General features: G+C 41.3%; 1 protein-coding gene across 1 annotated transcript in view; it reads left to right on the top strand.

The window, feature by feature from the left end:
• Window positions 1-23,839, top strand: part of DCTN6 (dynactin subunit 6) — a 28,110-nt gene that overhangs the window by 2,999 nt on the left and 1,272 nt on the right. The window contains exons 2-6 of the mRNA XM_017857082.1: window positions 5,103-5,167; window positions 16,065-16,170; window positions 18,125-18,213; window positions 20,619-20,666; window positions 21,692-21,834. Coding sequence (XP_017712571.1) covers window positions 5,103-5,167; window positions 16,065-16,170; window positions 18,125-18,213; window positions 20,619-20,666; window positions 21,692-21,834 — 451 coding nt within the window. The remainder of the gene's footprint in view (window positions 1-5,102; window positions 5,168-16,064; window positions 16,171-18,124; window positions 18,214-20,618; window positions 20,667-21,691; window positions 21,835-23,839) is intronic.

Here is a 23,839-nt window from a genome sequence, read left to right on the forward strand (position 1 = left end):
GTTCCTTTTTTTTTTTTTTTGAGATGGAGTCTCACTCTGTTGCACAGGCTAGAGTGCAGTGACGCAGTCTCAGCTCACTGCAGCCTTTGCCTCCCGGGTTCAAGCAATCATCCTGCCTCAGCCTCCCGAGTAGCTGGGACTACAGGTGCCCACCACCACACCTGGCCAATTTTTGTATTTTTAGTACAGACGGGGTTTCACCATGTTGGCCAGGCTGGTCTCGAACTCCTGACCTCAAGGAATATGCCCACCTCGGCCTCCCAAAGTGCTGGATTACAGGCGTGAGCCACTGCACCTGGCCCAGATTGACTCTTGACAGGCTGTATCACCCAGAAGGACCATTGGTACGATTTCATTGACTTATGCCTTGTAAAAAGTCAGAGCCTGACAAAATGATGGAAATAGCTGGAGCTGTGTCTATTCTCTAAACCATTTCTTGAAGATAGACTCAGGGATTATTAGTGTTTTCTATTTAATACATTATTTTTTTCTTTACTTAGATCTTTAAAAATACCCTGCGGTGTGAAGGTTTGTCCACCCTAGATTGTGAAAGAAAAAATTGTGTATGTCTTTTTTTTTTTTTAGTTCATCACACTAGTAGGGAAATTGGTACAATCTGAAAAATAGTTTTCATCTTACTTTGCCTGTATTTTAGGGAATACTTTGGGGTAAGATTCTGGCATAGAAATGATGGAGAGACATGTTAATGAAAGAATCTTTACCCTTCTGACTCTCACAGCTATATTTTTAGAACTCTCTTGTGAGCTTCAAAATCTGTATTTTCAATTACTTATTGGGCATATCTGGTGACTATTCCATAGATACCTCAGACTGAGTTAATCTAAAATTTAGCCAAATGACTTTTTTCTCTGAAATCTGCCCCTCCTCCCATAGGCTATTCTCAGATGGTGCCATTAGTTTTCCAGATCAGAAACCTAGAGGCTTTGACTTTGCTCCTTGGCTCCTGACTTTTGGTTAGTTTTTTTTCTTTTTTCTTTTTTTCTTTCTTTCTTTTTTTTTTTTTTTTTATTTGAGACAGGGTTTCACTCCATCACCCAGGCTGGAGTACAGTGGTGCGATTTCGGCTCACTGCAACTTCTACCTCCTGGGCTCAAGCAGTCCTCCCGCCTCAGCCCCCCAAGGTAGCTGGGAGTACAGGTGTAAGCCACCATACCCAGCTAAGTTTTGTATTTTTTGTAGAGATTGGGTTTTACCATGTGACCCAGGCTGGTTTGGGTTGTTTTTCTGGCATAAATGAAGCTGAGTCAGAGCGAGTCAGAGCAGCTGATTTTGAGCCCTGGAATTTGAGTTTCCCTCTCCATCAGAAATCATCACTTCCCAGGAAGGGGACAGGATGGCACCAGTTTCCTTATTTCACTCCATGCCCCTCACCCCCATCCTTCTGTAGTTGATATGGTTTGGCTGTGTCACCACCCAAATCTCATTTTGAATTGTAGTTCCCATAATTCCCACATGTTGTGGGAGGGACCAGGTGGCGATAATTGAATCATGGGGGCCGTTTCCCCCATCCTGTTCTCATGATAGTGAGTGAGTTCTCACAAGATCTAATGGTTTTATAAGGGACTTCTTTCTTCACTGGGCACTCATTCTCCTCCCTGCCACCATGTGAAGAAGGACGTGTTTGCTTCCCCTTTTGCCATGGTTGTAGGTTTCCTGAGGCCTCCCCAGCCATGCTGAACTGTGAGTCAATTAAACCTCTTTCCTTTATAAATTACCCAGTCTCAGATATGTCTTTATTAACAGTGTGAGAACAGACTAATACACTAGTCAAACTTATTTCCCCTCCACAGAGAAGAAAGCAAATACAGTTTGCTCTTTATATCCATCCACATCCATGGATTCAACCAACCTCAGATTGAAAATAGGAAAAAAAAAATTGTGTCTGTAAACAATACAGTATAACTATTTTCATAGCATTTTCATTATATTAGGTATTGTAAATTATCTAGAAATGACAAAGTATGAGAGGATGTGTATAGGCTTTATGCAAATATTGCAGCATTTTATATCAGAGACTTGAACATCTGAGGATTGGTCTGGGAACCAATCTCCCAGATACTGGATACTGAGGGATGTGACTATACACACTTTATGGTCCTTGGGGCCTGTAACAAGGAATGGAAAGTACCTACCTTCAACGTTGCCTAGAAACCAGATTTTTATTAAATGTGTTTGTTGCCAAGTCTTGTTTCTATTTCCTAGACGTACCTGCAGCTTCTCCTATGTGCTACCAGTGCATTTGATATGGTTTGGCCCTGTGTCCCCACTCAAATCTCATCTTGAATTATAATGCCCACCTGTTGAGGAAGGGACGCGTAATCCGAGTGATTGGATTATGGGAGTGGTTTCCCCCATGCTGTTCTCATGATAGTGAGTGAATTTCACAAGACCTGATGATTTTATAAATGGTAGTTTTCCCTGCCCTCTCACTGTCTCTCTGTCCTGCTGCCTTGTGAAGAAGGTGCCTGCTTCCCCTTTACCTTCCACCATGATTGTAAGTTTCCTGAGGCCTCCCCAGTCATGTGGAACTGTGAGTCAATTAAACCTCTTTCCTTTATAAATCACCCAGTCTCAGGGAAGTTCTGTATAGCAGTGTGAAAACGGACTAATACAGCATTTCAGGCCTGCATTATCTCTGTAGGATTAGACCAGCTGCCTCCCTGACCCCCACCACCGCCAAGTACTTCTTCATACAAGTGTCAATTATCTGCATACCATTTTGTGACATTGTTGGCTTGGGAATGGGAATCCTTCAGTGACTTCTTGCCTACAGTTGCAAATTCAAATCCCTTGTCATGGTGTACAAGCTTGTTAATGGGCTGGTCCTGCTTTTCCTCTCAGCCTTACCTGCTCCCTTTCTTTTCATGACTTTCGTGCTTCTACTCATTCAGTGATGTCCAACCTGGGAGAGGGAAGAGGTTTTTACTTTGTTACTTACTAGTCTCTGCTTAGATGTATGCATATGGTATTTCAACATAGATAGAACAGGTAAAATCGTGTTTTAATATTTTTACATAAGTGTTCTTGCACAAACATTTACACCTTTCTTTTCTTTTCTTTTTTTTTTTTTAGATGGAGTCTTGCTCTGTCGCCCAGGCTGAAGTGCAGTGGCGCTACCTCGGCTCACTGCAAGCTCCGCCTCCTGGGGTCATGCCATTTTCCTGCCTTAGCCTCCCCAGTAGCTGGGACTCTAGGCGCCCACTACCATGCCCGGCTAATTTTTGTATTTTTAATAGAGACGGAGTTTCGCCATGTTGGCCAGGTTGGTTGGTCTCAAACTCCTGACCTCAGGTGATCCACCCACCTTGACCTCCCAAAGTCCTGGAATTACAGGTATGAGCCACCATGCCCAGCCCAAAGTGGAACAATTGGAAATCAAAATTTTGAAAAATCCAAACAAAATTACAAAGACAAAATATCTAAAATGTTAGTGTTATTTCATAGTAGCTGAGAGCAGATTTAACACCATGAATGTCATTGCCATTTAGAAAAATTCTTTTCTTGCCGGGCGCGGTGGCTCACGCCTGTAATCCCAGCACTTTGGGAGGCCGAGGTGGGCGGATCACGAGGTCAGGAGATCGAGACCATCCTGGCTAACACAGTGAAACCCTATCTCTACTAAAAATACCAAAAAATTAGCCGGGCGTAGTGGCGGGCACCTGTAGTCCCAGCTACTCGGGAGGCTGAGGCAGGAGAATGGCGTGAACCCAGGAGGCGGAGCTTGCAGTGAGCCGAGATCGCGCCACTGCACTCCAGCCTGGGGCAGAGCGAGACTCCGTCTCAAAAAAAAAAAAAAAAAAAGAAAGAAAAATTCTTTTCTTAATGAAAAGAAGTTTCCTAATAACCATCACTGTAATGGGGAAGTCATTTGATGCACTTCCTCATGTCAGCTCATGGTTCAGCTAGGGTCGGTGTTTACATACAGCTTTGTCAAACGAAAGATAACAGCAGAATATAAAAAAGCATCAATAAATTATATGGAAATTATTAGTCTTTTGAACAATTTGTACTACAATTTATATTTACTTTGTGAAAAGTTTCTCATGTGTGTGGTTATATATATATATGAGAGTAAATAGAATATTTTGTAAATTTTAAATTTCTAAGTATTACTTTGCTGGTTGTTTAAATAGTTTAAATGTATATTTTTTCACCTGCCCTTTACAAAAATAATGGCATATTACATACTGTCCATTTTCTCACTTCACTTTTTTTACTTTTAACAATATAGCTTGGAGATCATTCCTTTTTTTTTTTTTTTTTTTTTTTTTTAAAGAGATGAGGTCTCACTATGTTCCCCAGACTGGTCTTGAATTCCTGGGTTTAAGCAATTCCCCTTCCTGGCCTCCCAGAGTGCTGGGATTACAGGTGTAAGCCACTGTGCACAGCCATTCCAAAATCTTGACAAGGGATTATTCATTCTTTTTCATGACCATGTAATAGTCCATAGTATACCATAATTTATTAACTAGTCTTCCACTGATGAATATCTAGGTTGTTTTCAGCTGTTTGCTGTTTAGAAACATGCTGGTATTAAAAGAAAAGGTTCAAAACTCTTCTCAAGCATTTTAATACTATAGCACATGTGATTTGGGATGATGGACAGTATACCAATTGAAAAATTTATAATCTATTACAACCTTACCCTCTTACCATTGACTTTCCATTTTTCCATCTTTTTTTTTTTCCTGAGATGGAGTTTCACTCTTATTGCCCATGCTTGAGTGCAATGGCACAATCTCGGCTCACTGCAACCTCCGCCTCCCAAGTTCAAGCGATTCTCCTGCCTCAGCCTCCCGAGTAGCTGAGATTACAGGTGCCCGCCACCACACCCAGTTAATTTTGTATTTTTAGTAGAGATGGGGTTTCTCCATGTTGGTAAGGCTGGTGTCGAATTCCCGACCTCAGGTGATCCGCCCACCTCGGCCTCCCAAAGTGCTGGGATTACAGGTGTGAGCCACTGCACCTGGTCTTTTTTTCCATCATTTTTTAAACCTTGTTTTCATTACAGTGTCAGGGTAGCTTCTCCAACAGTATTTTTAATCTTACCCCTGGTAAATGTTACCTTTTTCTTGCTACAGTGTGAAGATTGCTCCTGGAGCAGTGGTATGTGTAGAAAGTGAAATCAGAGGAGATGTAACTATCGGTAAGAAAATAGTTTATTTACTGTTTTTCAAGAATTAATGTGATTTAATCTATTTTAGTGCTTTACAATTAGATACTGTCTTCCATGTTTATTTCACGGATGTCCTAGTTTTATTGACAAAATAATGCATTTTCTCCTATGTGTTTAAAATTTCTGAAGGAATACAGTGTGATGGAGGCTGTGTTTAAACTCCTATCTGAAATACTAATGAGGCTGTATAACAAAGTCATTCGTGTATTTGAGAGAGATCTGTTGTGTACCTGCAATGTGCCAGGCACTGTGCTACGGTGCTGCCTTTATGGAGCTTCGTGGAGAGCGTGGGCCACGGAGTCAACGGACCTGGGCTGCTTTGCTCCTTTTTCCTTTCTTGCTGGGTTACTTTGGACATATTACTTAACCTCTCTAACCTTGATTTTTTTTTCCCCATCTATATAATTGTGTATATCAGGATCAAGTTTGGCTGCATGTAGGGGTGGCTTACACCTGCAGAGGTTTATTCTCTCGTATAAAAAGTTTTGAGGTAAGTAATGCAGGGCTGATTAGTTGATTGTCCAGCATGGAGCTCCTGTCCTGTAGGCCAGGAAGTGATGGCTAGAGCACCAACTGTCATCTTGGATGAGAAAGGGGAGGCATGGAAGCAAAAGGGCATGTGTCCCAGCTGTGAGTCAGCTCCCTTTAAATAGCCTTCCTGAAAGTTCCACACGACCCTCCCCTGCAGCTTGATGTGTCCATGAGATTGTCTTAGCCATGAGACACATCAAGCTGCAGGGGAGTTTGGGAGATGTAGTCTTAGCTGGTTGCATTGCAGCTGCTAATGAGATCAGGGTTCTATTACAAGGAAAAAGAGGAGAAGAGATATTGGATGGCAATGAGCAATTTTCATAACATGCAAAATAGTAGTGTCTACCTCTTAGGTTTCTTGAAAGAGAACATGAAAATTGTGAGTAGTGAGCTGTCAATAACCGTTTGCTGTTAACGTGGTCAGATCTTCTCAGTGTAGCCTTGCCAGAGCTCAAGTCCAACATTTTACTTACATGAACTTGACTAAGTTCCTCAGACATTTTACTCTGTTCTTTTACCTGGGGTTTGCCTGGATATGGTGCCCTTGCAGTTTTATTAGTGTGAGCTCATTCTTACCAACAGCCACATGTCACCTGTATGCCACCAGACTAAAGTGTTCAGTGACCTATTACACTTTCAGAGAGGAAATACACTTTGTTTCCTTAAATGAACAGTTTCTTTAATAGAAAAAACACCCTGTAACGTCATATTTTTTCCCCAAAAATATCCAAGCCTCCAAACAATTTAGGCATCTTGTCTTATAAAACCAGTGGAGATTGTGCCAGTATTAGGGAACATTGTTAAGAATTTGCCAGGTTGGTTGATTTAATTATTTTAAATTGAGATACTTTAAAAATGTAGAAAATGGCCCTGTTTCTTTTCAGTGCTGTGTTAACTCTTTGTCTTCTGTATTATCTAAACCACTTGCAAAGTGTTTATGAAGGAAAATGAGGAGGGCCATGTTTTTTAATTTTTTACAATCTACTGCAGACTGGGACCACATATTTATCAAAATGCTCCTCTGTGTTCTTTTTACTCATCATTTTACTGCATTATAATTGTGGCTATCATCATGATATTCTAGGAATAATACCTTATAGTAGTTTACAATCATTCTTCAGTTAGAAGGAAAGTAAGACTGAAGTAATTATGTAGATTTTCCCTGGCATTTCTACTTCTTCCCCATTTTACATTTTGTCTTTTTTTAAAAAAAAATCCCCCCATGTTACAACAACTCCGTTTGTTGTTGTTGTTGTTGTTGTTGTTGTTGTTGTTTTGTTACAGGGTCTCGCTATTTTGCCAGGCTGGTCTTAAACTCGTGGGCTCAAGCGATCCTCCTGCCTCAGCTTCCCAAAGTGTTGGGATTACAGGTGTGAGCCACCACACCTGGCCCCACAACAACCCCATTTTAAATAACTATATAATGTCTACTATAAGATAGATATGTAGATAGTATAGCTACATCTGCAGGCATAAATATACACAGACATTACGTGGGTGGGGGATATGTATTTCAGATTTGAAATAACATCTTTTACAGAAGATTTTCTGGGCTGTAAAGGCATTATCTGTGCAAGGAAGGTAGCTGCCAGTGATTGGTGGACCACTGCCTAGGACTGAGTTTTAGGGGTATCAGGGATCAGTATTCACTTTCCTGTTTCTCCCTCTGGTTTTCACTACGTTGTGCTCCTCCCCCTTTATGCCTCTTATGTTCCTACTTTCCCTACATGTTGAAATTATTTAAGAAAGCAGAGGCCAGAAAGAGTTCAAGACCAGTGTGGAAAATATAGTGGGATGAAAGAGAGAGATAGAGAAAGGAAGGAAAGGAAGGAAGGAAGAGAGAAAGAAAGAGAGGAAAGAGAGGGAGGGAGGAAAGGAAGGGAGAGAGAGAGAGAGGAAGAGAGAGAGAGAAAGAAAATAAAGAAGGAAGGAAAGAAAGAAAAGGAAAGGAAGAGAAAGAGAGGAAGGAAGGAGAAAAAAGAAAAATTAGCAGAAGGAAGGGAGGGAGGGAGGGAGGAAGGAAGGGAAAAATTAGCCACATGTGGTGGCGCATGCCTGTAGTCCCAGCTACTTGGGAGGGCTCAGTGAGCTATAATTGCACCACTGCACTCCAGCCTGGATGACAGTATGAGACCATGTCTCCAAAAATATATATATATATATTACATAAGGAGGTACATTGTTTAAAGCTATTTTCCATCTAGTTTGTTAGTTAGTTAGTTTGTTTGTTTGTTTAGAACCAAGGTCTTATTCTGTTGCCCAGGCTGGAGTGCAGTGGTGTGGTCATGGCTCACTGCGGTGTCAAACCTCCGCACTCAAGTGATCCTCCCACCTCAGCCTCCAAAGTAGCCAGGTCTACAGCGATGCACCACCACACCTGGCTAATGTTTGTATTTTTGTCCAGGCTGGTCTCAAACTCCTGGCCTCAGCTGATCCTCCTGCCTTGGCCTACCAAAGTTCTGGGATTACAGGTGTAAGTCATCGCTCTTGGCCCTTCAACTAGTTTTTGACCACTAGCTGGTGGTGCACAATTCTGATAGTTAAAATGACATTTTAACACAGACTTTCTTTCTTTCTTTTTCTTTTGTGAGACAGAGTCTGTCTCACTCTGTTGCCCAGGCTGGAGTGCAGTGGCGTGATCTCGGCTCACTGCAACCTTCACCTCTTGGGTTCAAGCGATTCTCGTGTCTCAGCCTCCCAGGTAGCCAGAATTACAGGCATGTGCCACTAGACTTGGCTAATTTTTTTTTGTATTTTTAGTAGAGACAGGGTTTCACCATGTTGGTCAGGCTGACTTCAAACTCCTAACCTCAAATGATCTGCCCTTTTCGGCCTCCAAAGTTAACACAGATTTTCAGTGATGGATTATAACATAAGAAGTGGTAATACATTTTTAAGGAAAGAAATATCTAGCGATTGGCTGGGCGCGGTGGCTCAAGCCTGTAATCCCAGCACTTTGGGAGGCCGAGGCCGGACGGGCGGATCACGAGGTCAGGAATCGAGACCATCCGGCCTAACACGTGTGAAACCCCATCTGCTACTAAAAATGCAAAAAACTAGCCGGGCGAGGTGGCGGGCGCTGTAGTCCAGCTACTCGGAGGCGAGGCAGGAGAAGCGTGAACCTGGGAGGCGGAGCTTGCAGTGAGAGAGATCCAGCCACATGCACTCCAGCCCGGGCGACAGAGCAAGATCCGTTCAAAAAAAAAAAAAAAGAAAAAAATCAGCGATTAAAGTTTATGCACAGCAGATGGCCTCCAAGTGAATACTATGTTAAAATTTACCGTTGACCGGCAGTGTTTCAAACAAGAAAATTTTTGCTCAATACTGAGAGAAAAAACTCAATTAAAAGTTAAGGAACATTTGAAGAAAAATGAAGGTCAAGAAGATGGTTACAGTTACCGATGGTTCGTGTCTTCTACAATTCTTGTCTCATTTTGTTATGTATGTTTCTTATCTTCAACTGTATAATACGGGAATTTTCCAGAATTGGTATTTAGATAATTTTTGTCATTGTTGTATTTGGTATAAAATGTCTCAAGTCTTTTGGCTTCTATTAACTCATTTTTCTGATGTAATGCATCAGATTAAAAAGCTCCTGGGAGATATAATTATAAAAGCAAAGAGTGGAGATAAGTCATCTGATTACAACTCTCACCACCCTGCTTTATTTTTCATCTTAGGGCTTTTATTGTTGCTTTTGCTTAGTTTATCTGAGTTAAGTAGCAATAAACTATAGTTTAATTCATAGTTTTTTTTTTCACGATGTTTTGTGTAATTTTCCATCCTCTAGTCATGTATACTTTTACAAATTATTCCATTCTGAAATATTTTAGGAAGAAAGTAATGTTTTCCTTTGCTATGTTTCAGGCTAATGGAACTTTAAACTCAATCTGTTTTCCTAGAAAAGCAGGTATTTGTTTTTTCAGAGAAACTAGCTGGATGCTTGGAAGTATGGTCCTTAACCAGAAACCCTATAACTTGAAACTCTGCTGGAGCCTGACCCCCTTATTCAAGGCTGTTCAGAGACAAAGCCTGGGAAAAGTAACAGCCGACTTGTTAATTATAATTTGGGTAAATAAGGTTTCATAGCATCAAGCCTATTTTTAGTTAGTCTGCCTTAATTCATGGGCCGTGAATTATTTCCCGTAAATCTGTGAGAGCTGAAAACCTTTCCGAAAGGTACCTTGAAGCACAGTCCCATGGTCCATTACAGGGCGAGAGGCTGGGACAGGACTTAGTCAGGACATCAGTATGTGAAGGCAGAATTCTTCACAGTGGAAATGTTTTGTGCTAGAAGCACTTTGTCCCACTTATTTAGTATCTCTAGGAGAGTTTTAATACAGACCAAAAGCCTCCCTTTCATTGCAGCACTCTTTTTCAGTAAGGCAGAACAGTGGCTTTGACTTGAGAAATTATCACCTATAAAGCACTCTTACGGGTACTTCAGCTTACAGTTCAAGAAAATTGTTTAGTTGTCACAAAAACAGAGCTTAAGGCCTTTTGAATTATTTACTGACAAATGGAAATGTATACAAAAATTGCTTTCTGTGGCAAAGATAGACAGGAAAAGTGTCCTTTACCAGGGAAATGGAAATTGGATGCAAGGAATATCTTTCTGGCTATGTGGCATCAAGCCCAGCCAACCCATTTAGAAAAATAATTCATCAGCCAGTAAGGCAGTTCCAACTCTAGACACATTTATCCAAACAAGGAGATAAGCCAAATAGGGCTTCAGCACATTTGGTAAGAAAATACACAAACTACCCTGCCAGAAGGAGCGCCAGGGTTCACAGCAAGCTTTCAAACAGTGTTTTCCATGGTGACAGAGTTTTAGTTTTAAAGCACTTTAACCTCAAGACCCTTAAACTTCATGTTGAATTCAGACCTGATCTAGGTATAATAAAAGTGCTCATGGCATCAGAAAAGCATGAAGTGAACCGTGGCCACATTTCAGTGTGCTATTTCTAATGGTGCTTGAGTTGCTGGGCTCTGGACTCTCTGCTGCCCAACCTCCCATCATCAGACCACACAGACAGAATTATCCGCATCATTCACGGAAATCACAGCCTTCCTTTAAGAAGTTCAGGCCAGAGGCAGTGGCTCACGCCTTCAATCCTAGCACTTTAGGAGGCCGAGTCGAGCCGATTTCCTGAGTTCAGGAGTTCGAGACCAGCCTGGGCAACATGGTGAAACCCCGTCTCTACTAAAATACAAAAAATTAGCTGGGCGTGGTGGTGGGCGCCTGTAGTCCCAGCTACTCGGGAGGCAGAGGCAGGAGAATTGCTTAAACCTGGGAGGCGGAGGTTGCAGTGAGCCGAGATCGTGCCACTGCACTCCAGCCGGGGCGACAGAGCGAGACTCTGTATCCAAAAAGAAAAAAGTTCACCAAACCAAAATCTTAGCGGTTACATATCCTGAAGTCTGCTTATGCTAACCACTTCATTCTGTGCCCAGAAAAGACCCACAAGAAGTTGAGATAACCTATTTGATGTATTATTGCCTGTGACATTTGCTGTCACCTCACAATTTAAAGATGATGGTTTCTCAAACTTTTATTTCAGCCGCTTAACACTGGGACCTGTAGTTTGCAATGCTGCCAGCAGGTGGAGGTGGTGTCTAAATCACTGGTGTCACCTAAATGCAGCGGTGCTTTCTCTCCCTCTCTGGACACAGCCCTCAGATTTCTAACCAGGCATTTTCCAGTTACTTGTTTAGTAATCATTAATAATGATAAAGACAGTAATAATAATAAAATACATGCTTAAAATAGTTCACATATTATTTTTTAAATATTGTGTAAGATGTCTTACAGGACTTAGGTTTATCTTAATTTTTTTTTTTTTTTTTTGAGACAGAGTCTCACTTTGTCACCCAGGCTGGAGTGCAGTGGCGCAATCTCAGCTCACTGCAACCTCTGCCTCCCGGATTCAAGTGACTCTCCTGCCTCAGCCTCCCAAGTAGCTGGGATTACAGATGCCCACCACAATGCCCGGCTAATTTTGGTGTTTTAGTAGAGATGGGCTTTCGCCATGTTGCCCAGGCTGGTCTCGAATTCTTGTGCTCAAGTGATCAATCTGCTGTGGTCTCCCAAAGTGCTGGGATTACAGACGTGAGCCACCACGCCTGGCCTATTTTGATTTTTAAAAATGTGTGCTTCTGGTATCTTCTGAAAAAAATGTTTAAAATTTTAAAAGTGTCCTTATTTGTTTGGGTTCTTTATGTAAGAAACATGGATTAGTCATTTTGAAAGGGAAAATGAAACTATCACTTGTTTTCGTTAGTTTTCAAGAAACACACAGGTCCCAGGGGTATCTTTGTCTTGTCAAGAGCTACAGCTTGATGACCGGCAGAATATCTAGTGTCTCTGGCTACTTGCTACTTATCTAGCAGTGGCAAAGGATCTGCTTTCTGTCACAGACGTGACGATCACTTCCTCCTATCTTTTTTTTTCCCCCTTAGAGAAAAAAAAAAGAGACACTGTCAGAGACAGTGTCTTGCTGTGTCGCCCAGGCTGGAGTGCAGTGGTACAATCATTGTTCCCTGTAGCCTTGAACCCCTGGACTCAAGCAATCCCCCTGCCTCAGCCTCCCAAGTAGTTGGGACCACAGATGCACACCACCATAACTGGCCAATTTTTTTTTTTAATTTTTCATTTTGTAGAGAAGGGGGTGTGACTCATTGCCCTGGCTGGTCTGGAACTCCTGGCTTTAAGTAGTCCTCCCACCTCAGTCTCCTGAAGTGCTGGGATTACAGGTGTGAGCCACTGTGCTCAGCCCCATATCTAAGATTTTTAAAGCTAGTTATGGAAAATACTTTCCTTAATCTTTTTACTGTCCGATCATGTGGTGTGGAATTTTTCCCCTTGGCTAACAGGAGGTATTACCCTGATACATGAGTAGAGGTGCAAAGCGGTTCTTTTTCTTCTGTGTCCCAGACCAGAACGTTATTTTGCTTACTATGAAAAAGTTATGCATTAGCTCTTAGTAGTAAATAGTGATAAATATCCCATTTTTTAAGAACCATGGTCCAGACCCCACAATCCCTCTTTCAAACATTATTTCATATAATTCACATTTCAGCCCAATGAAGTAGGTTACAGATCTCTTCTTTTTATAGATGAGAAAACAAGCCTTTGTGAGAGTAAGCACGTCACCTTTAGGTGATAGAGTCCGGTGTCTAGACTTTCTAGACAAGGCGGGGGGTGGGGCTGGCTGGGGCTTTGATTACAAAGAACCTAAAAGAGGCAGATTGTGTCCTGTTATCATAGAATATTTTGACGTAAAATATAAACCTGGTGTGGTGCAAACTATAAATTTCAGTTGGTTCCCACAGCTGGAAGCCTTACAGTTTCTCCTTTAAAAGAAATCCACTGCTCGTTTCCCTATTGTTTAGGGCCTCAGCCCCAAAAGTGGGATGTCTAAAATGCCATTATTAAGGGACCTGTGAAATAAATTATGGTATATTAATATAAAATGAGATACTTTTCAGCCATTAAAAAGAATATCTATCTAGATATACTTACATGGAAAAATCACCATGAAATAAACAAATTGTAGAAGAATAGGTGCTATTTCTTGGTTTGAAAGAAGTGTGCTTAAAATGCATATTTTCTCCAAATCATATTTATTTTAAACTTTTAATGAGATATAGCTTATATGGAGTGATATTTACAGTTTTTTTTTATTGTTTTTTTATGAGACGGAGTCTCACTCTGTCACCCAGGCTGAGTGCAGTCGTGTGATCTTGGCTCATGGCAACTTCCGCCTTCCAGGTTCAAGTGATCCTCCCACCTCAGCCTCCTGAGTAGCTCGGACCACAGGTGTGCACCACCATGCCTGGCTAATTTTTTTGTATTTTTCGTAGGGACAGGGTTTCACCATGTTAGGTAGGCTGGTCCCAAACTGCTGACCTCAAGTGATCCACCCACCTCGGCCTCCCAAAGTGCTGGGATTATAGGCATGAGCCACCGCCCATAGCAATATTTACATATCTTAAGTGTACAGTGGAGCTTACATCTGGAATAATATACCCCAAACTTTTAAGAATAGTTACCTCTAGGTAATGAGATTAGCATAAGAAGATCTTTCACTTTTTGCTTTGTTTGAATTTTTTGTAATCATGTTATTATATAAATATGTATATATCTGTGAATATGTGTATATATATGCATATATATTTTTTGTTTGTTTTAAGTAAAAGATTAGATGCACACATTTACACTCATGTTCAACTTGAGAAGCTTCCCAGGGATCTCAGAGATCCATCCCATCTTCTATCCTGAAATCTTCCATCCTGAATAGGAGAATATGCCTGGGAAATTTTACTTTAAAAGCTGAAGATTTGGAAAGCCAGAAGTGACTGAGAGATCAAGGCCACTCTCTTGTTATTTCTTACCAGACTGTGCGTCCTGATAAGAAATGTTGGGGTGTTGGACTGAGCAGCCTGTTTTAGGCCCCCACCCTCCTTATCAACCTCCAGCAATTCCTCATCAGGAAAAAGAATAGGCGTCCCTGAGGTTCTCTCCAATTCTCTGGGCACCAGAAACACCTCCTTATTTTTAGTACATTTGTGAATGAGTGTATATTAAGCATTCCCAGTTTTCAAGATAAAAGTTCAAAAGGACAAAATAACATGTATTTATTTTTGTTGCCACATATCATATAGTGAGGCATCTCAGCTGTCACAGGCAGATAATAATTATGAATCGACAATTTATATAATTAGGTGGGGCACAGTGGCTCACGCCTGTAATCCCAGCATTTTGGGAGGCTGAGGCAGGAGGATTTCTTGAGGCCAAGTGTTCAAGACCAGCCTGAGCAACATAGTGAGACCCCATCTCTAAAAATTAGCTGGATGTGGTGGCATGTGCCTGTAGTTCCAGCAGCTCAAGAGGCTGAGGCAGGAGGATTGCTTGAGCTCAGGAATTGAAGTCTGGAGGGAGTTATGATCACGCTACTACACTCCGGCCTGGGTGATAGAATGAGACCCTGTCTCTAAAAAAAAAAAACCAATTTACACAATTGCATACTGAATTTCTTGGACAGTGTCACTTTCCTAATCCCCCACCCCCTCCGTCAACACTTCTGTCCACCCTCCCTTACTTTCAGAGTCAGTTATTTCATCTGCTTTTGTTTACCCATAAAAATTGCCTTGAGGGTTACATGGGATGGGTATTGGAGAGAGGCTGAAGGAGGCTATTGTTTTCCCATCAGTGGTTTCATTATCACCAGAACCCTCAGCCTGTGGTAGATAAAGCTGGGAGGGAGTGTGTTAGCATTCCAGGCTCAGGGCGGGGTACCGTGCTGGTGAAGTGAGAGTAATGAGGGCTCTGGCTGTTCCCTTCAATTCGAGACTGGAGGCATCGCCTCAGGGCTCCCCAGGCCAAAGTCCTAGGACTCCAGTGATCACCTTTGGGTCCTTCTGCTGCCTCCCTTTAACCTTTTCAGCTTTCACTGGTTTGAATCATATCCTGGGCCAGACGGCAGAAGCTGTGCCTCCTTTCAGTAGGTGTACTCGTAATAGGGACACTGACAGAGGAGCTAAGCTGTTAGATCCCATAATTTCTGACTTCTGTCCACCCATATTTCTCCTTTTTTTTTTTTTGAGACAGAGTCTTGCTCTGTCACCCAGGCTGGAGTACAGTGGCATGATCTCAGCTCACTGCAGCCTCTGCTTCCTGGGTTCACACAATTCTCCTGCCTCAGCCTGCCAAGTAGCTGGGACTACAGGCACATACCATCATGTCTGGCTCATTTTAGTATTTTTTGGTAAAGGTGGGGTTTTGCCATGTTGGGCAGGCTGATCTCGAACTCCTGACCTCAAGCGATCTGCCCATCTCGGCCTCCATATTTCTTCTTAATTATGTAATAAAAAGACTAATTCAGAGGCACACTCACATAAGAAAGCAGAGCATGTTAAGCAAAGAGAGCCTTACCTTGCTGAGGGAAAAGAAGGAATTAATTTTTATTGCCAACTTTGTGTCACATGCTGTGTCTCCCAACATTATCACCCCTAGCCCTTACAGCAACCCTGTGGGACTGGTGTTGTCATCACCTCTGTTTCACCACTGAGATCATGGGAAGCTTCCGAGTGGAGGCTGAGCCAGAGCTGTCTGGCTGTAGTGCCTGTGCCATTCCACTCACATTTGCTTGCAACTTGGCCCTGACTACTGATGATAAAGCCCGGGAGATAGTATCTGTGAAGTACCTAGCTTGGTGCCTGGCACATACTTAGAAAATGTTCCTCCCAACAGCCTCACCCATCCTCAGTCACCTTCTACCCTCCTGTTGGAAGCATAGCCTCCACCACTAATTTCTTCTCAAACTATTTTTAACAGGACCTCGGACAGTGATCCACCCTAAAGCACGAATTATTGCAGAAGCTGGGCCAATAGTGATTGGCGAAGGGAACCTAATAGAAGAACAGGCCCTTATCATAAATGCGTGAGTACGACTCTTATACATACTGTGAACCAAGGACCATGGGTAATGGTTTTTCTTAAATTTAGCTGTCTGTAAGAACCTTTTCAACTGACATCCAGGAGGCCTACTATTTTAGAGCTAGAGAAACATTAAGGGTCTTTTCAACATAAGTAAAGAAGCAAACCAAAACCATATGAGGGAAAAGACTTGTCCAAGATGAGAGAGCTGAGTAGCTGCCTAGAATCTTTGATGCTGGGCCTGGTCATCTTCCCCTTACATGTGGCTTTCTCACCCATTCCTTAAGCAAACATTTCCTGAGCACTTCAAGCCTCCAAGTGCTGGGCCCACCACCCTGCAGAGAGTTTTTTTGGATTTTTCGATTCTAGCTGAAATGTTATTACTCATGCCTAAACATGTGAATTTAAATCTAATATATTTTTTCACATGTTTTGCACAGGTGACACCCAGAATTATAGTTGAAAAATGTGGAGTCCTAGAGGCAATTTTTTAACTGTAATGATTAAAAAATAATAAAATACTAGAACATGTGCATGATCATAGTGAACCAGACTGTAAAACCCATGAATTTTTCATAAACATTTATAAGTTCTTTCTAGATAAAATTTTGGGAAGGAATTCAAGCTTATACCTAATTTATAGCAACCATGTATGGAATTTGTAAGAAAGACCTTGGGAAAATATTTAACTGTCAGAAAAAGACTGATTTAATGCTTACTTAGGATTTAAAATACATTTGGCACCTTCAGTGTAAGTCAATTAAGAGCAGCTATATTCTGCAGTAACTCAACTGTCAGAGATAAAACACCATTTAAAAATGGCGTCCTCCTCTTAGAACACAAACATTTTATCTTCCAAGTATTTCAACTAGCTAACTAATAGCAATAATTATTTTATGTGAATATCTGTTTATGTTTCACAATCCCAAATAATTATTAAGAGTGGAAAATTTTCGAGTTAGGCATGATTTTGATTCTAATTAACAGCCTAAAAAGATAGCTAACATCTTTTTTCCTTTGTCCTGGAGAAGACCCACTGGACTTTGAATTTAAAAAATAAACTCAAGTAGGCCGGGCGTGGTGGCTCACACGGGTAATCCCAGCACTTTGGGAGGCCAAGGTAGGTGGATCATGAATGCGGTCAGGAGTTCAGACCAGCCTGACCAATATGGTGAAACCCCGTCTCTACTGAAAATACAAAAAAAAAATTAGCTGGGCATGGTGGCACCCAACCTTGTAGTCCCAGCTACTTGGGAGGCTGAGGCAGGAGAATCACTTGAAGCTGGGAGGCGGAGGTTGCAGTGAGCCAAGATTGTGCCACTGCAAAACAGCCTGAGCGACACAGCAAGACTCCATCTCAAAAAATAAAATAAACTAAAATAAATAAACTAAGGGAGGCTGTTCTTCTCTACACACCAATGACTTCTTTATTTTTCAGTAGCTCTCTTCAACTCAAAATCAAGCCTGCTCTAGCATACAGGATGAATGAATGACTTAAATTAAGAAATAACTTACATAGGCTGGGCGTGGTGGCTCACGCCTGTAATCCCAGCACTTTGGGAGGCCCTGACTAGTGGATCACCTGAGATCAGTTCGAGACCAGCCTGGGCAACATGTTGAAACCCCATCTCTACAAAAATACAAAAATTAGCCGGGCCTAGTGGCACGTGCCTGTAGTCCCAGCTACTTGGGAGGCTGAGGCAGGAGAATCTCTTGAACCCGGGAGATGGAGGTTGCAGTGAGCCAAGATGGCACCACTGCACCAGCCTGGATGATAGAGTGAGATTCCGTATCAAAAAAAAAAAAACCCAACAACAAAAAAAGAAATAACTTACATAGTCATATCTTTTAAGCTTGATGTAGGTAAAATTTAAAGAATTAACCCAAATTCGAAAATGGGAAGAAGATTGCTTATCGTGTTACTGACTTTTTGGATGATTTGTTTCTTCTTTTTACAGTTACCCAGATAATATCACTCCTGACACTGAAGATCCAGAACCAAAACCTATGATCATTGGCACCAATAATGTGTTTGAAGTTGGCTGTTGTATCCTTTACAATAATCTACCATAAATAATTCCCGGCTGTCCTTTAGTACCTAAGTCTTCTGTAGAAATTGTAAAACTGTCACAATTTGTCTATCAAATATACTTACATTCATAATATATATTATAATTACATTTTTAAAAGTAGGTCATCCAGGCTGGGTGCGGTAGCTCATGCCTGTAATCCCAGCACTGTGGGAGGCCGAAGTGGGCAGATCACTTGAGGCCAGGAGTTCAAGACCAGCCTGGCCGACATGTTGAAACCCCATCTCTACTGTTAAAAAAAAAAATTACAAAAATTAGCTGGGCACGGTGGCGCATGCCTGAAATTCCAGCTACTCAGGAGGCTGAGGCAGGAGAATTGCTTGAACTCAGGAGGCGGAGGTTGCAGTGAGCCAAGATTGTGCCACTGCACTCCAGCCTGGGTGACAGAGCGAGACTCCATCTCAAAAAAGAATAAAAATAAAAATAAATAAAAGTAGGTCACGTAGCTCTTTGAACAGACTTTTGAATAGTATATATTTTAAAATGGTCCCTTCTGTTCCTGTAAATAAGTCAATAAAGTAAGTATGCCATTTTTAGACAAACGCAGACACACACATATCTTTAGCTCAGCACTTTGAAAGTAACCACTTCTTTTGCTGGTTGACAGGTAGCAATGGCTAAGTGACAATAAACATAGAAACAGCAATGCCGGCTTCCTTCTTGATTGAAGAATCCCAACTTTGTCAGTGTGTCTCCTATATAGGTTTAGGTAGACAACACATTGTCTGATTCAAGAAAATGGTGTGTAGGGGTGAAAATATTCCATTATTCATGTGTTGTCTTTCCCCCTCCCCCAGAATGTCTCCAGTTCTTTTGCTTAGTTTAGTACTCTAAAAAGATAGTAAAATCAGGCCAGGCGCGGTGGCTCATGCCTGTAATCCCAGCACTTTGGGAGGCCGAGGCGGGCGGATTACCAGAGGTTGGGAGTTTGAGGCCAGCCTGACCAACATGGAGAAACCCTGTCTCTACTAAAAATACAAAATTAGCCAGGTGTGATGGCGCATGCCTGTAATCCCAGCTACTCGGGAGGCTGAGGCAGGAGAATCACTTGAACCTGGGAGGCGGAGGTTGTGGTGAGTCGAGATCGCACCATTGCACTCCAGCCTGGGCAACAAGTGAACCGAAACTCCGTCTCAAAAAGATTGAAAAAAAAAGATAGTAGAATCTTATGGTGTCAGTAAAACATACAATATATAGTAGAAAATATTTAGAAGGAAAAATCTAAATGTTCAACGATAGCAAGATATTTAAATAAATTGAACTATGAGCATAAAACCACTAGGACCATTAATCAGTCTTTTAAAATTATGTTTTCAAATATTTTATTTTATCTTTTTTGAGACAGGATCTTGCTGTGTCACCCAGGCTGGCATGCAGTGGCACAATCATAGCTTACTGCAGCCTCAGCTTCCAGACTCAAGCATTCCTCCCATCTCAGCCTCCCAAGTAGCTGGGATTATAGGCGAACACCATCGTGCCCAGCTAATTTTACTTTTGGTAGAGATGGTGTCTCACTCTGTTGCCCAAGCTGGTCCTTGAACCCCTAGGCCCAAGCAGTCCTCCCACCTTGGCCTCCCAGAGTGCTGGGGTTACAGATGTGAGCCACCCTCCCTGGCCTAAAGATTTTAATAGCGTGGAATAATGCTTGCAAATTTAAGTGAACTGAATTACCTATAAAAGTTTATTGGCCGGGCGCGGTGGCTCAAGCCTGTAATCCCAGCACTTTGGGAGGCCGAGACGGGCGGATCACGAGGTCAGGAGATCGAGACCATCCTGGCTAACACGGTGAAACCCCGTCTCTACTAAAAAATACAAAAAACTAGCCAGGTGAGGTGGCGGGCGCCTGTAGTCCCAGCTACTCGGGAGGCTGAGGCAGAAGAATGGCATAAACCCGGGAGGCAGAGCTTGCAGTGAGCTGAGATCCCGCCACTGCACTCCAGCCTGGGCTACAGAGCGAGATTCTGTCTCAAAAAAAAAAAAGTTTATACAGTATGATTCCCACTTATATACAGGAAATTCTATATATTTATATAAAGATATATCAAAATTTAACAGTGTTTAAATGATTGGGTGATGGATAATTTTAATTATCTTGAAACAATTATGAAAATACTCATAAAATCAGGGTATAAGGTACTCGTTTCTTCAAAAACAAGTCATTTATTTATACCTAGAGATATTTATGTTTAAAGATTTAAACCGTTACCACAGATTGCCCAGAGCAAAGAGTTCTGGTGAGGGTGAGCCTGCATGGCCCATCTGACACCTCTGTCCTTTGTCCCAGTGCAATATAAAAACATACTGTGTTAGTGGGGACTAAAGGTGAACATATTTATAGTATTTACCTAACTCTGGCTTACAGATTCCCAAGCTATGAAGATGGGAGATAATAATGTCATTGAATCAAAAGGTAAGCTATGTTCAGAGTTTTATTGTCAAAGCAGTGACCTCTTTTCTCTTTGTGTTGTCCTGGGAAACAACCTAATACAAACTGGCAAGGTGGTGTGCTTGGAAGGGGGCTACAATAGCTGGCAAACTAATTCTTTGCCAGTAAGGAACCTAATCTGGTTATGTGGTTGTCTGGTAATGTTAAATACATTAAATTTAAAAGCAGCTGTGTACAGGATTGAATTAAACCATAAAGTTTAAATGAAAGATTCGGAAAAGATTTCTACTAAATACTAGTCTCTGAAATTTTAGTTGGTTAGTGTTGTTGTAGAATTAAAGGAGGGGAAAAATCACAGTGTCTCTAGCAGTTGCTTTCTTTAATTTCAGAAATACTTTTCCCTAACCAATCAGAAACCAATATCATGAGCTTGTAAGTGGGACCAGACAGGAGATTACGTAAAGTCTGTGTCACTACTAGGAAGCAACTTCAAGAGCTTGTCCCACCAAGGTCCAGAAAGAACCTGGATGATGACAGTTCTTTAGAATAGTGGGTTATCTTTCTTGGTCCTGAGTGGCATGAAAGAAAATGCTGCTTTTTTAAATAATAAAATGATACTTTGTGTTAATCTACTTAATGACTTTTATTTTAATTTGGATTATCAATTATCACTATTATCATCAGCATTTTCTGTTTGTGCTTACTGTGTTTCAAACCTGTGCTCATCACTTTACATCTGTTCTTGCATTTATTCCTTAAACTGTGAAGTAGAGTGGCCTCTTCGTTTTATAGATGAACTTGAGCTTAGAGACTTTGCAGTGACTTTCCCAAGGTCACACAAATAGCAGCAGAGCTCCATTTTGAATCCATCTGACCCTGGCTTGTACTGCCTGCTTCTGTGTTGTCCATACAAACTCCAAACTGATGTATTTTCTTTAACTTTTTTCTTAAGGCCAGTTTACATTTTTATACCTAAATCATCTTAGGAAAAAAAGTGTTGCAATCATTTGATGTCTTAAGTTGCAGTTCTTTCTATGTTTTCATTGCAGCATATGTAGGCAGAAATGTAATATTGACAAGTGGCTGCATCATTGGGGCTTGTTGCAACCTAAATACATTTGAAGTCATCCCTGAGAATACGGTGATCTATGGTGCAGACTGCCTTCGTCGGGTGCAGACTGAGCGACCGCAGGTACTAGAACCTCTCTTTAAAAAGAGTTCTGTCTGCTAATTTTCCCAAAATACAATGTAATTGTCTTCATGAGGCAGCAGGTACACTATTTAAGAAGAACATAATTAAAATAAAAGAGGCCAGGCTCAATGACTCATGCCTGGAATCCTAGCACTTGGGAGGCCGAGGCAGGAGGATGACTTGAGGCCAGGAATTTAAGACCAGTCTGGGCAACATAGTGAGACTCTGTCTCTACAAAAACTAGAAAAACTTAGCCAGGTGTGATGAGGCATGACTATAGCCCAGCTACTGAGGAGGCTGAGGTGGGAAGATAATGCTTGAGTGTGAGATTACCATGAGCCATGATCATGCCACTGCACTCCAGCCTGAGCAACAGAGACCCCAACTCAAAAAATAAATAAATAAAAAGAAAACAATGAGAAACATCCCGAAAAACCAGGATTTAACTGCAGTTCAATCCCTGAAACCAGGATTTAATTGCAGTTCAGTTAGTCTTTAGGTTAATATCAAAAATATATACAAGGATGACGATGACAAGTCAGTTATGAGAAAAGATCCAGAAATGTTACTCTTGGTCTCATGCATTGTCACTGACAATGCGTAAACAAACCGTACAAGCCATATTGATTTACTCCTAAAATATCAGTCTTCAAATTTAAGGAATGACCATACTACATTTATCCTGTGCCTCTACCTGGGGTGTGTCTATTTAGTTTATTGCCATAGCTTCATAATAAACACAGTTTGTGAATAAGAAAGTGTGTTTGAATATTTTCCTGGCTTGAAAAATTATCTCCTCCTAGAAACTCAGATCAAGAATAATGTAGAGTAAATATTTGGAGTTTAATATTAGAGTAGGAGGTGAAAAAGGGCATTTGGGCTTCCTTTGGACATAAGACATTTGTATTGCAGTTTTGAGCCTCATTGCTTGGCACATTCGATGTATATTTCTTCAGTTGCCTAGCCTCCTTTTCTTCCCACTAAAGAAAATAGTTTCAAGCACTGTGGGAGGCCAAGGCAGGCAGATCACTTGAGCCCAGGAAGGAGTTCAAGACCAGCCTGGGCAACATCATGAGACCATGAAAAATCATCAGTTGGGCCTGGTGGCATTCACCTATAGTCCCAGCTACTTGGGAGGCTGAGGTGGGAGAATCGCTTGAGCCCAGGAGGTCAGGGCTGCAGTAAGCTCTGTACCACTGCACTCCAGCCTGGCTGACAGTGTGAGGATCTGTCGCAAAAAAAGAAAAAAAAGAAAAAAAAAAAGAGTAGTTTCAAAACATAACTATGCCTCTGATTCTTAGCCATATTTTATCAGGAATCAAAACTCCAGTTCTTTCTGGGTTACTCTATTTCTGTAATGTTTGGCGTCATTATTCTTATTACTATAAGCAAGTATTACTCTATAGACTAAAAAGGAAATAAGGCCAAATCTAGTCATTTTTTTACTTTCTACATAACAGCAAAAATGACTGAAGACTGGGAAATGAAGCTGGTGTTGGGGAAGGGAGATTAGAATTAAGTGAGCAAGAATATCTGAAACTTATTATTTTATAATACGCAATATTGTCTTCCACATTTCACTAATCATAAGGACTATATAGAGGTCTTTATTAAAAATAAAGGTTCCCCGAACTTGTTGAGTCACAGTGCTAGGGCAGGGGCCTAAAAAGCTATATTTTTTACAAGTACTGCAGTGAGTTTTACAGTCAGGAAAATCTGGGCAGTACTAATATATAAAGAGTGAAGATCAGACAGGTGTACCCAAGTACACCTCAGCTGTGTGGCTCTGTAGGTCACGTGGAAAACAAAATACTCTGGGTGTTTTAATTATGTCATCTTCTGTAATCGGAACTTTTTAACTTCTCAGAAGCCAAGATGAAATCTACAAAAGCGAGTTTGAAAAGTGACTTCTGTATGTTTTTATATAAATATATAAAATCTGTTGGCTTTTCTTGTAACTAGAGTTAGCATATGTTCATTATAAATTTAAAAAAAAAGAGCAGGT

The sequence above is a fragment of the Rhinopithecus bieti genome, unplaced genomic scaffold (genome assembly GCF_001698545.2).
Source record: "Rhinopithecus bieti isolate Rb0 unplaced genomic scaffold, ASM169854v2 scaffold_2077, whole genome shotgun sequence".
Lineage (NCBI taxonomy): Eukaryota > Metazoa > Chordata > Mammalia > Primates > Cercopithecidae > Rhinopithecus > Rhinopithecus bieti.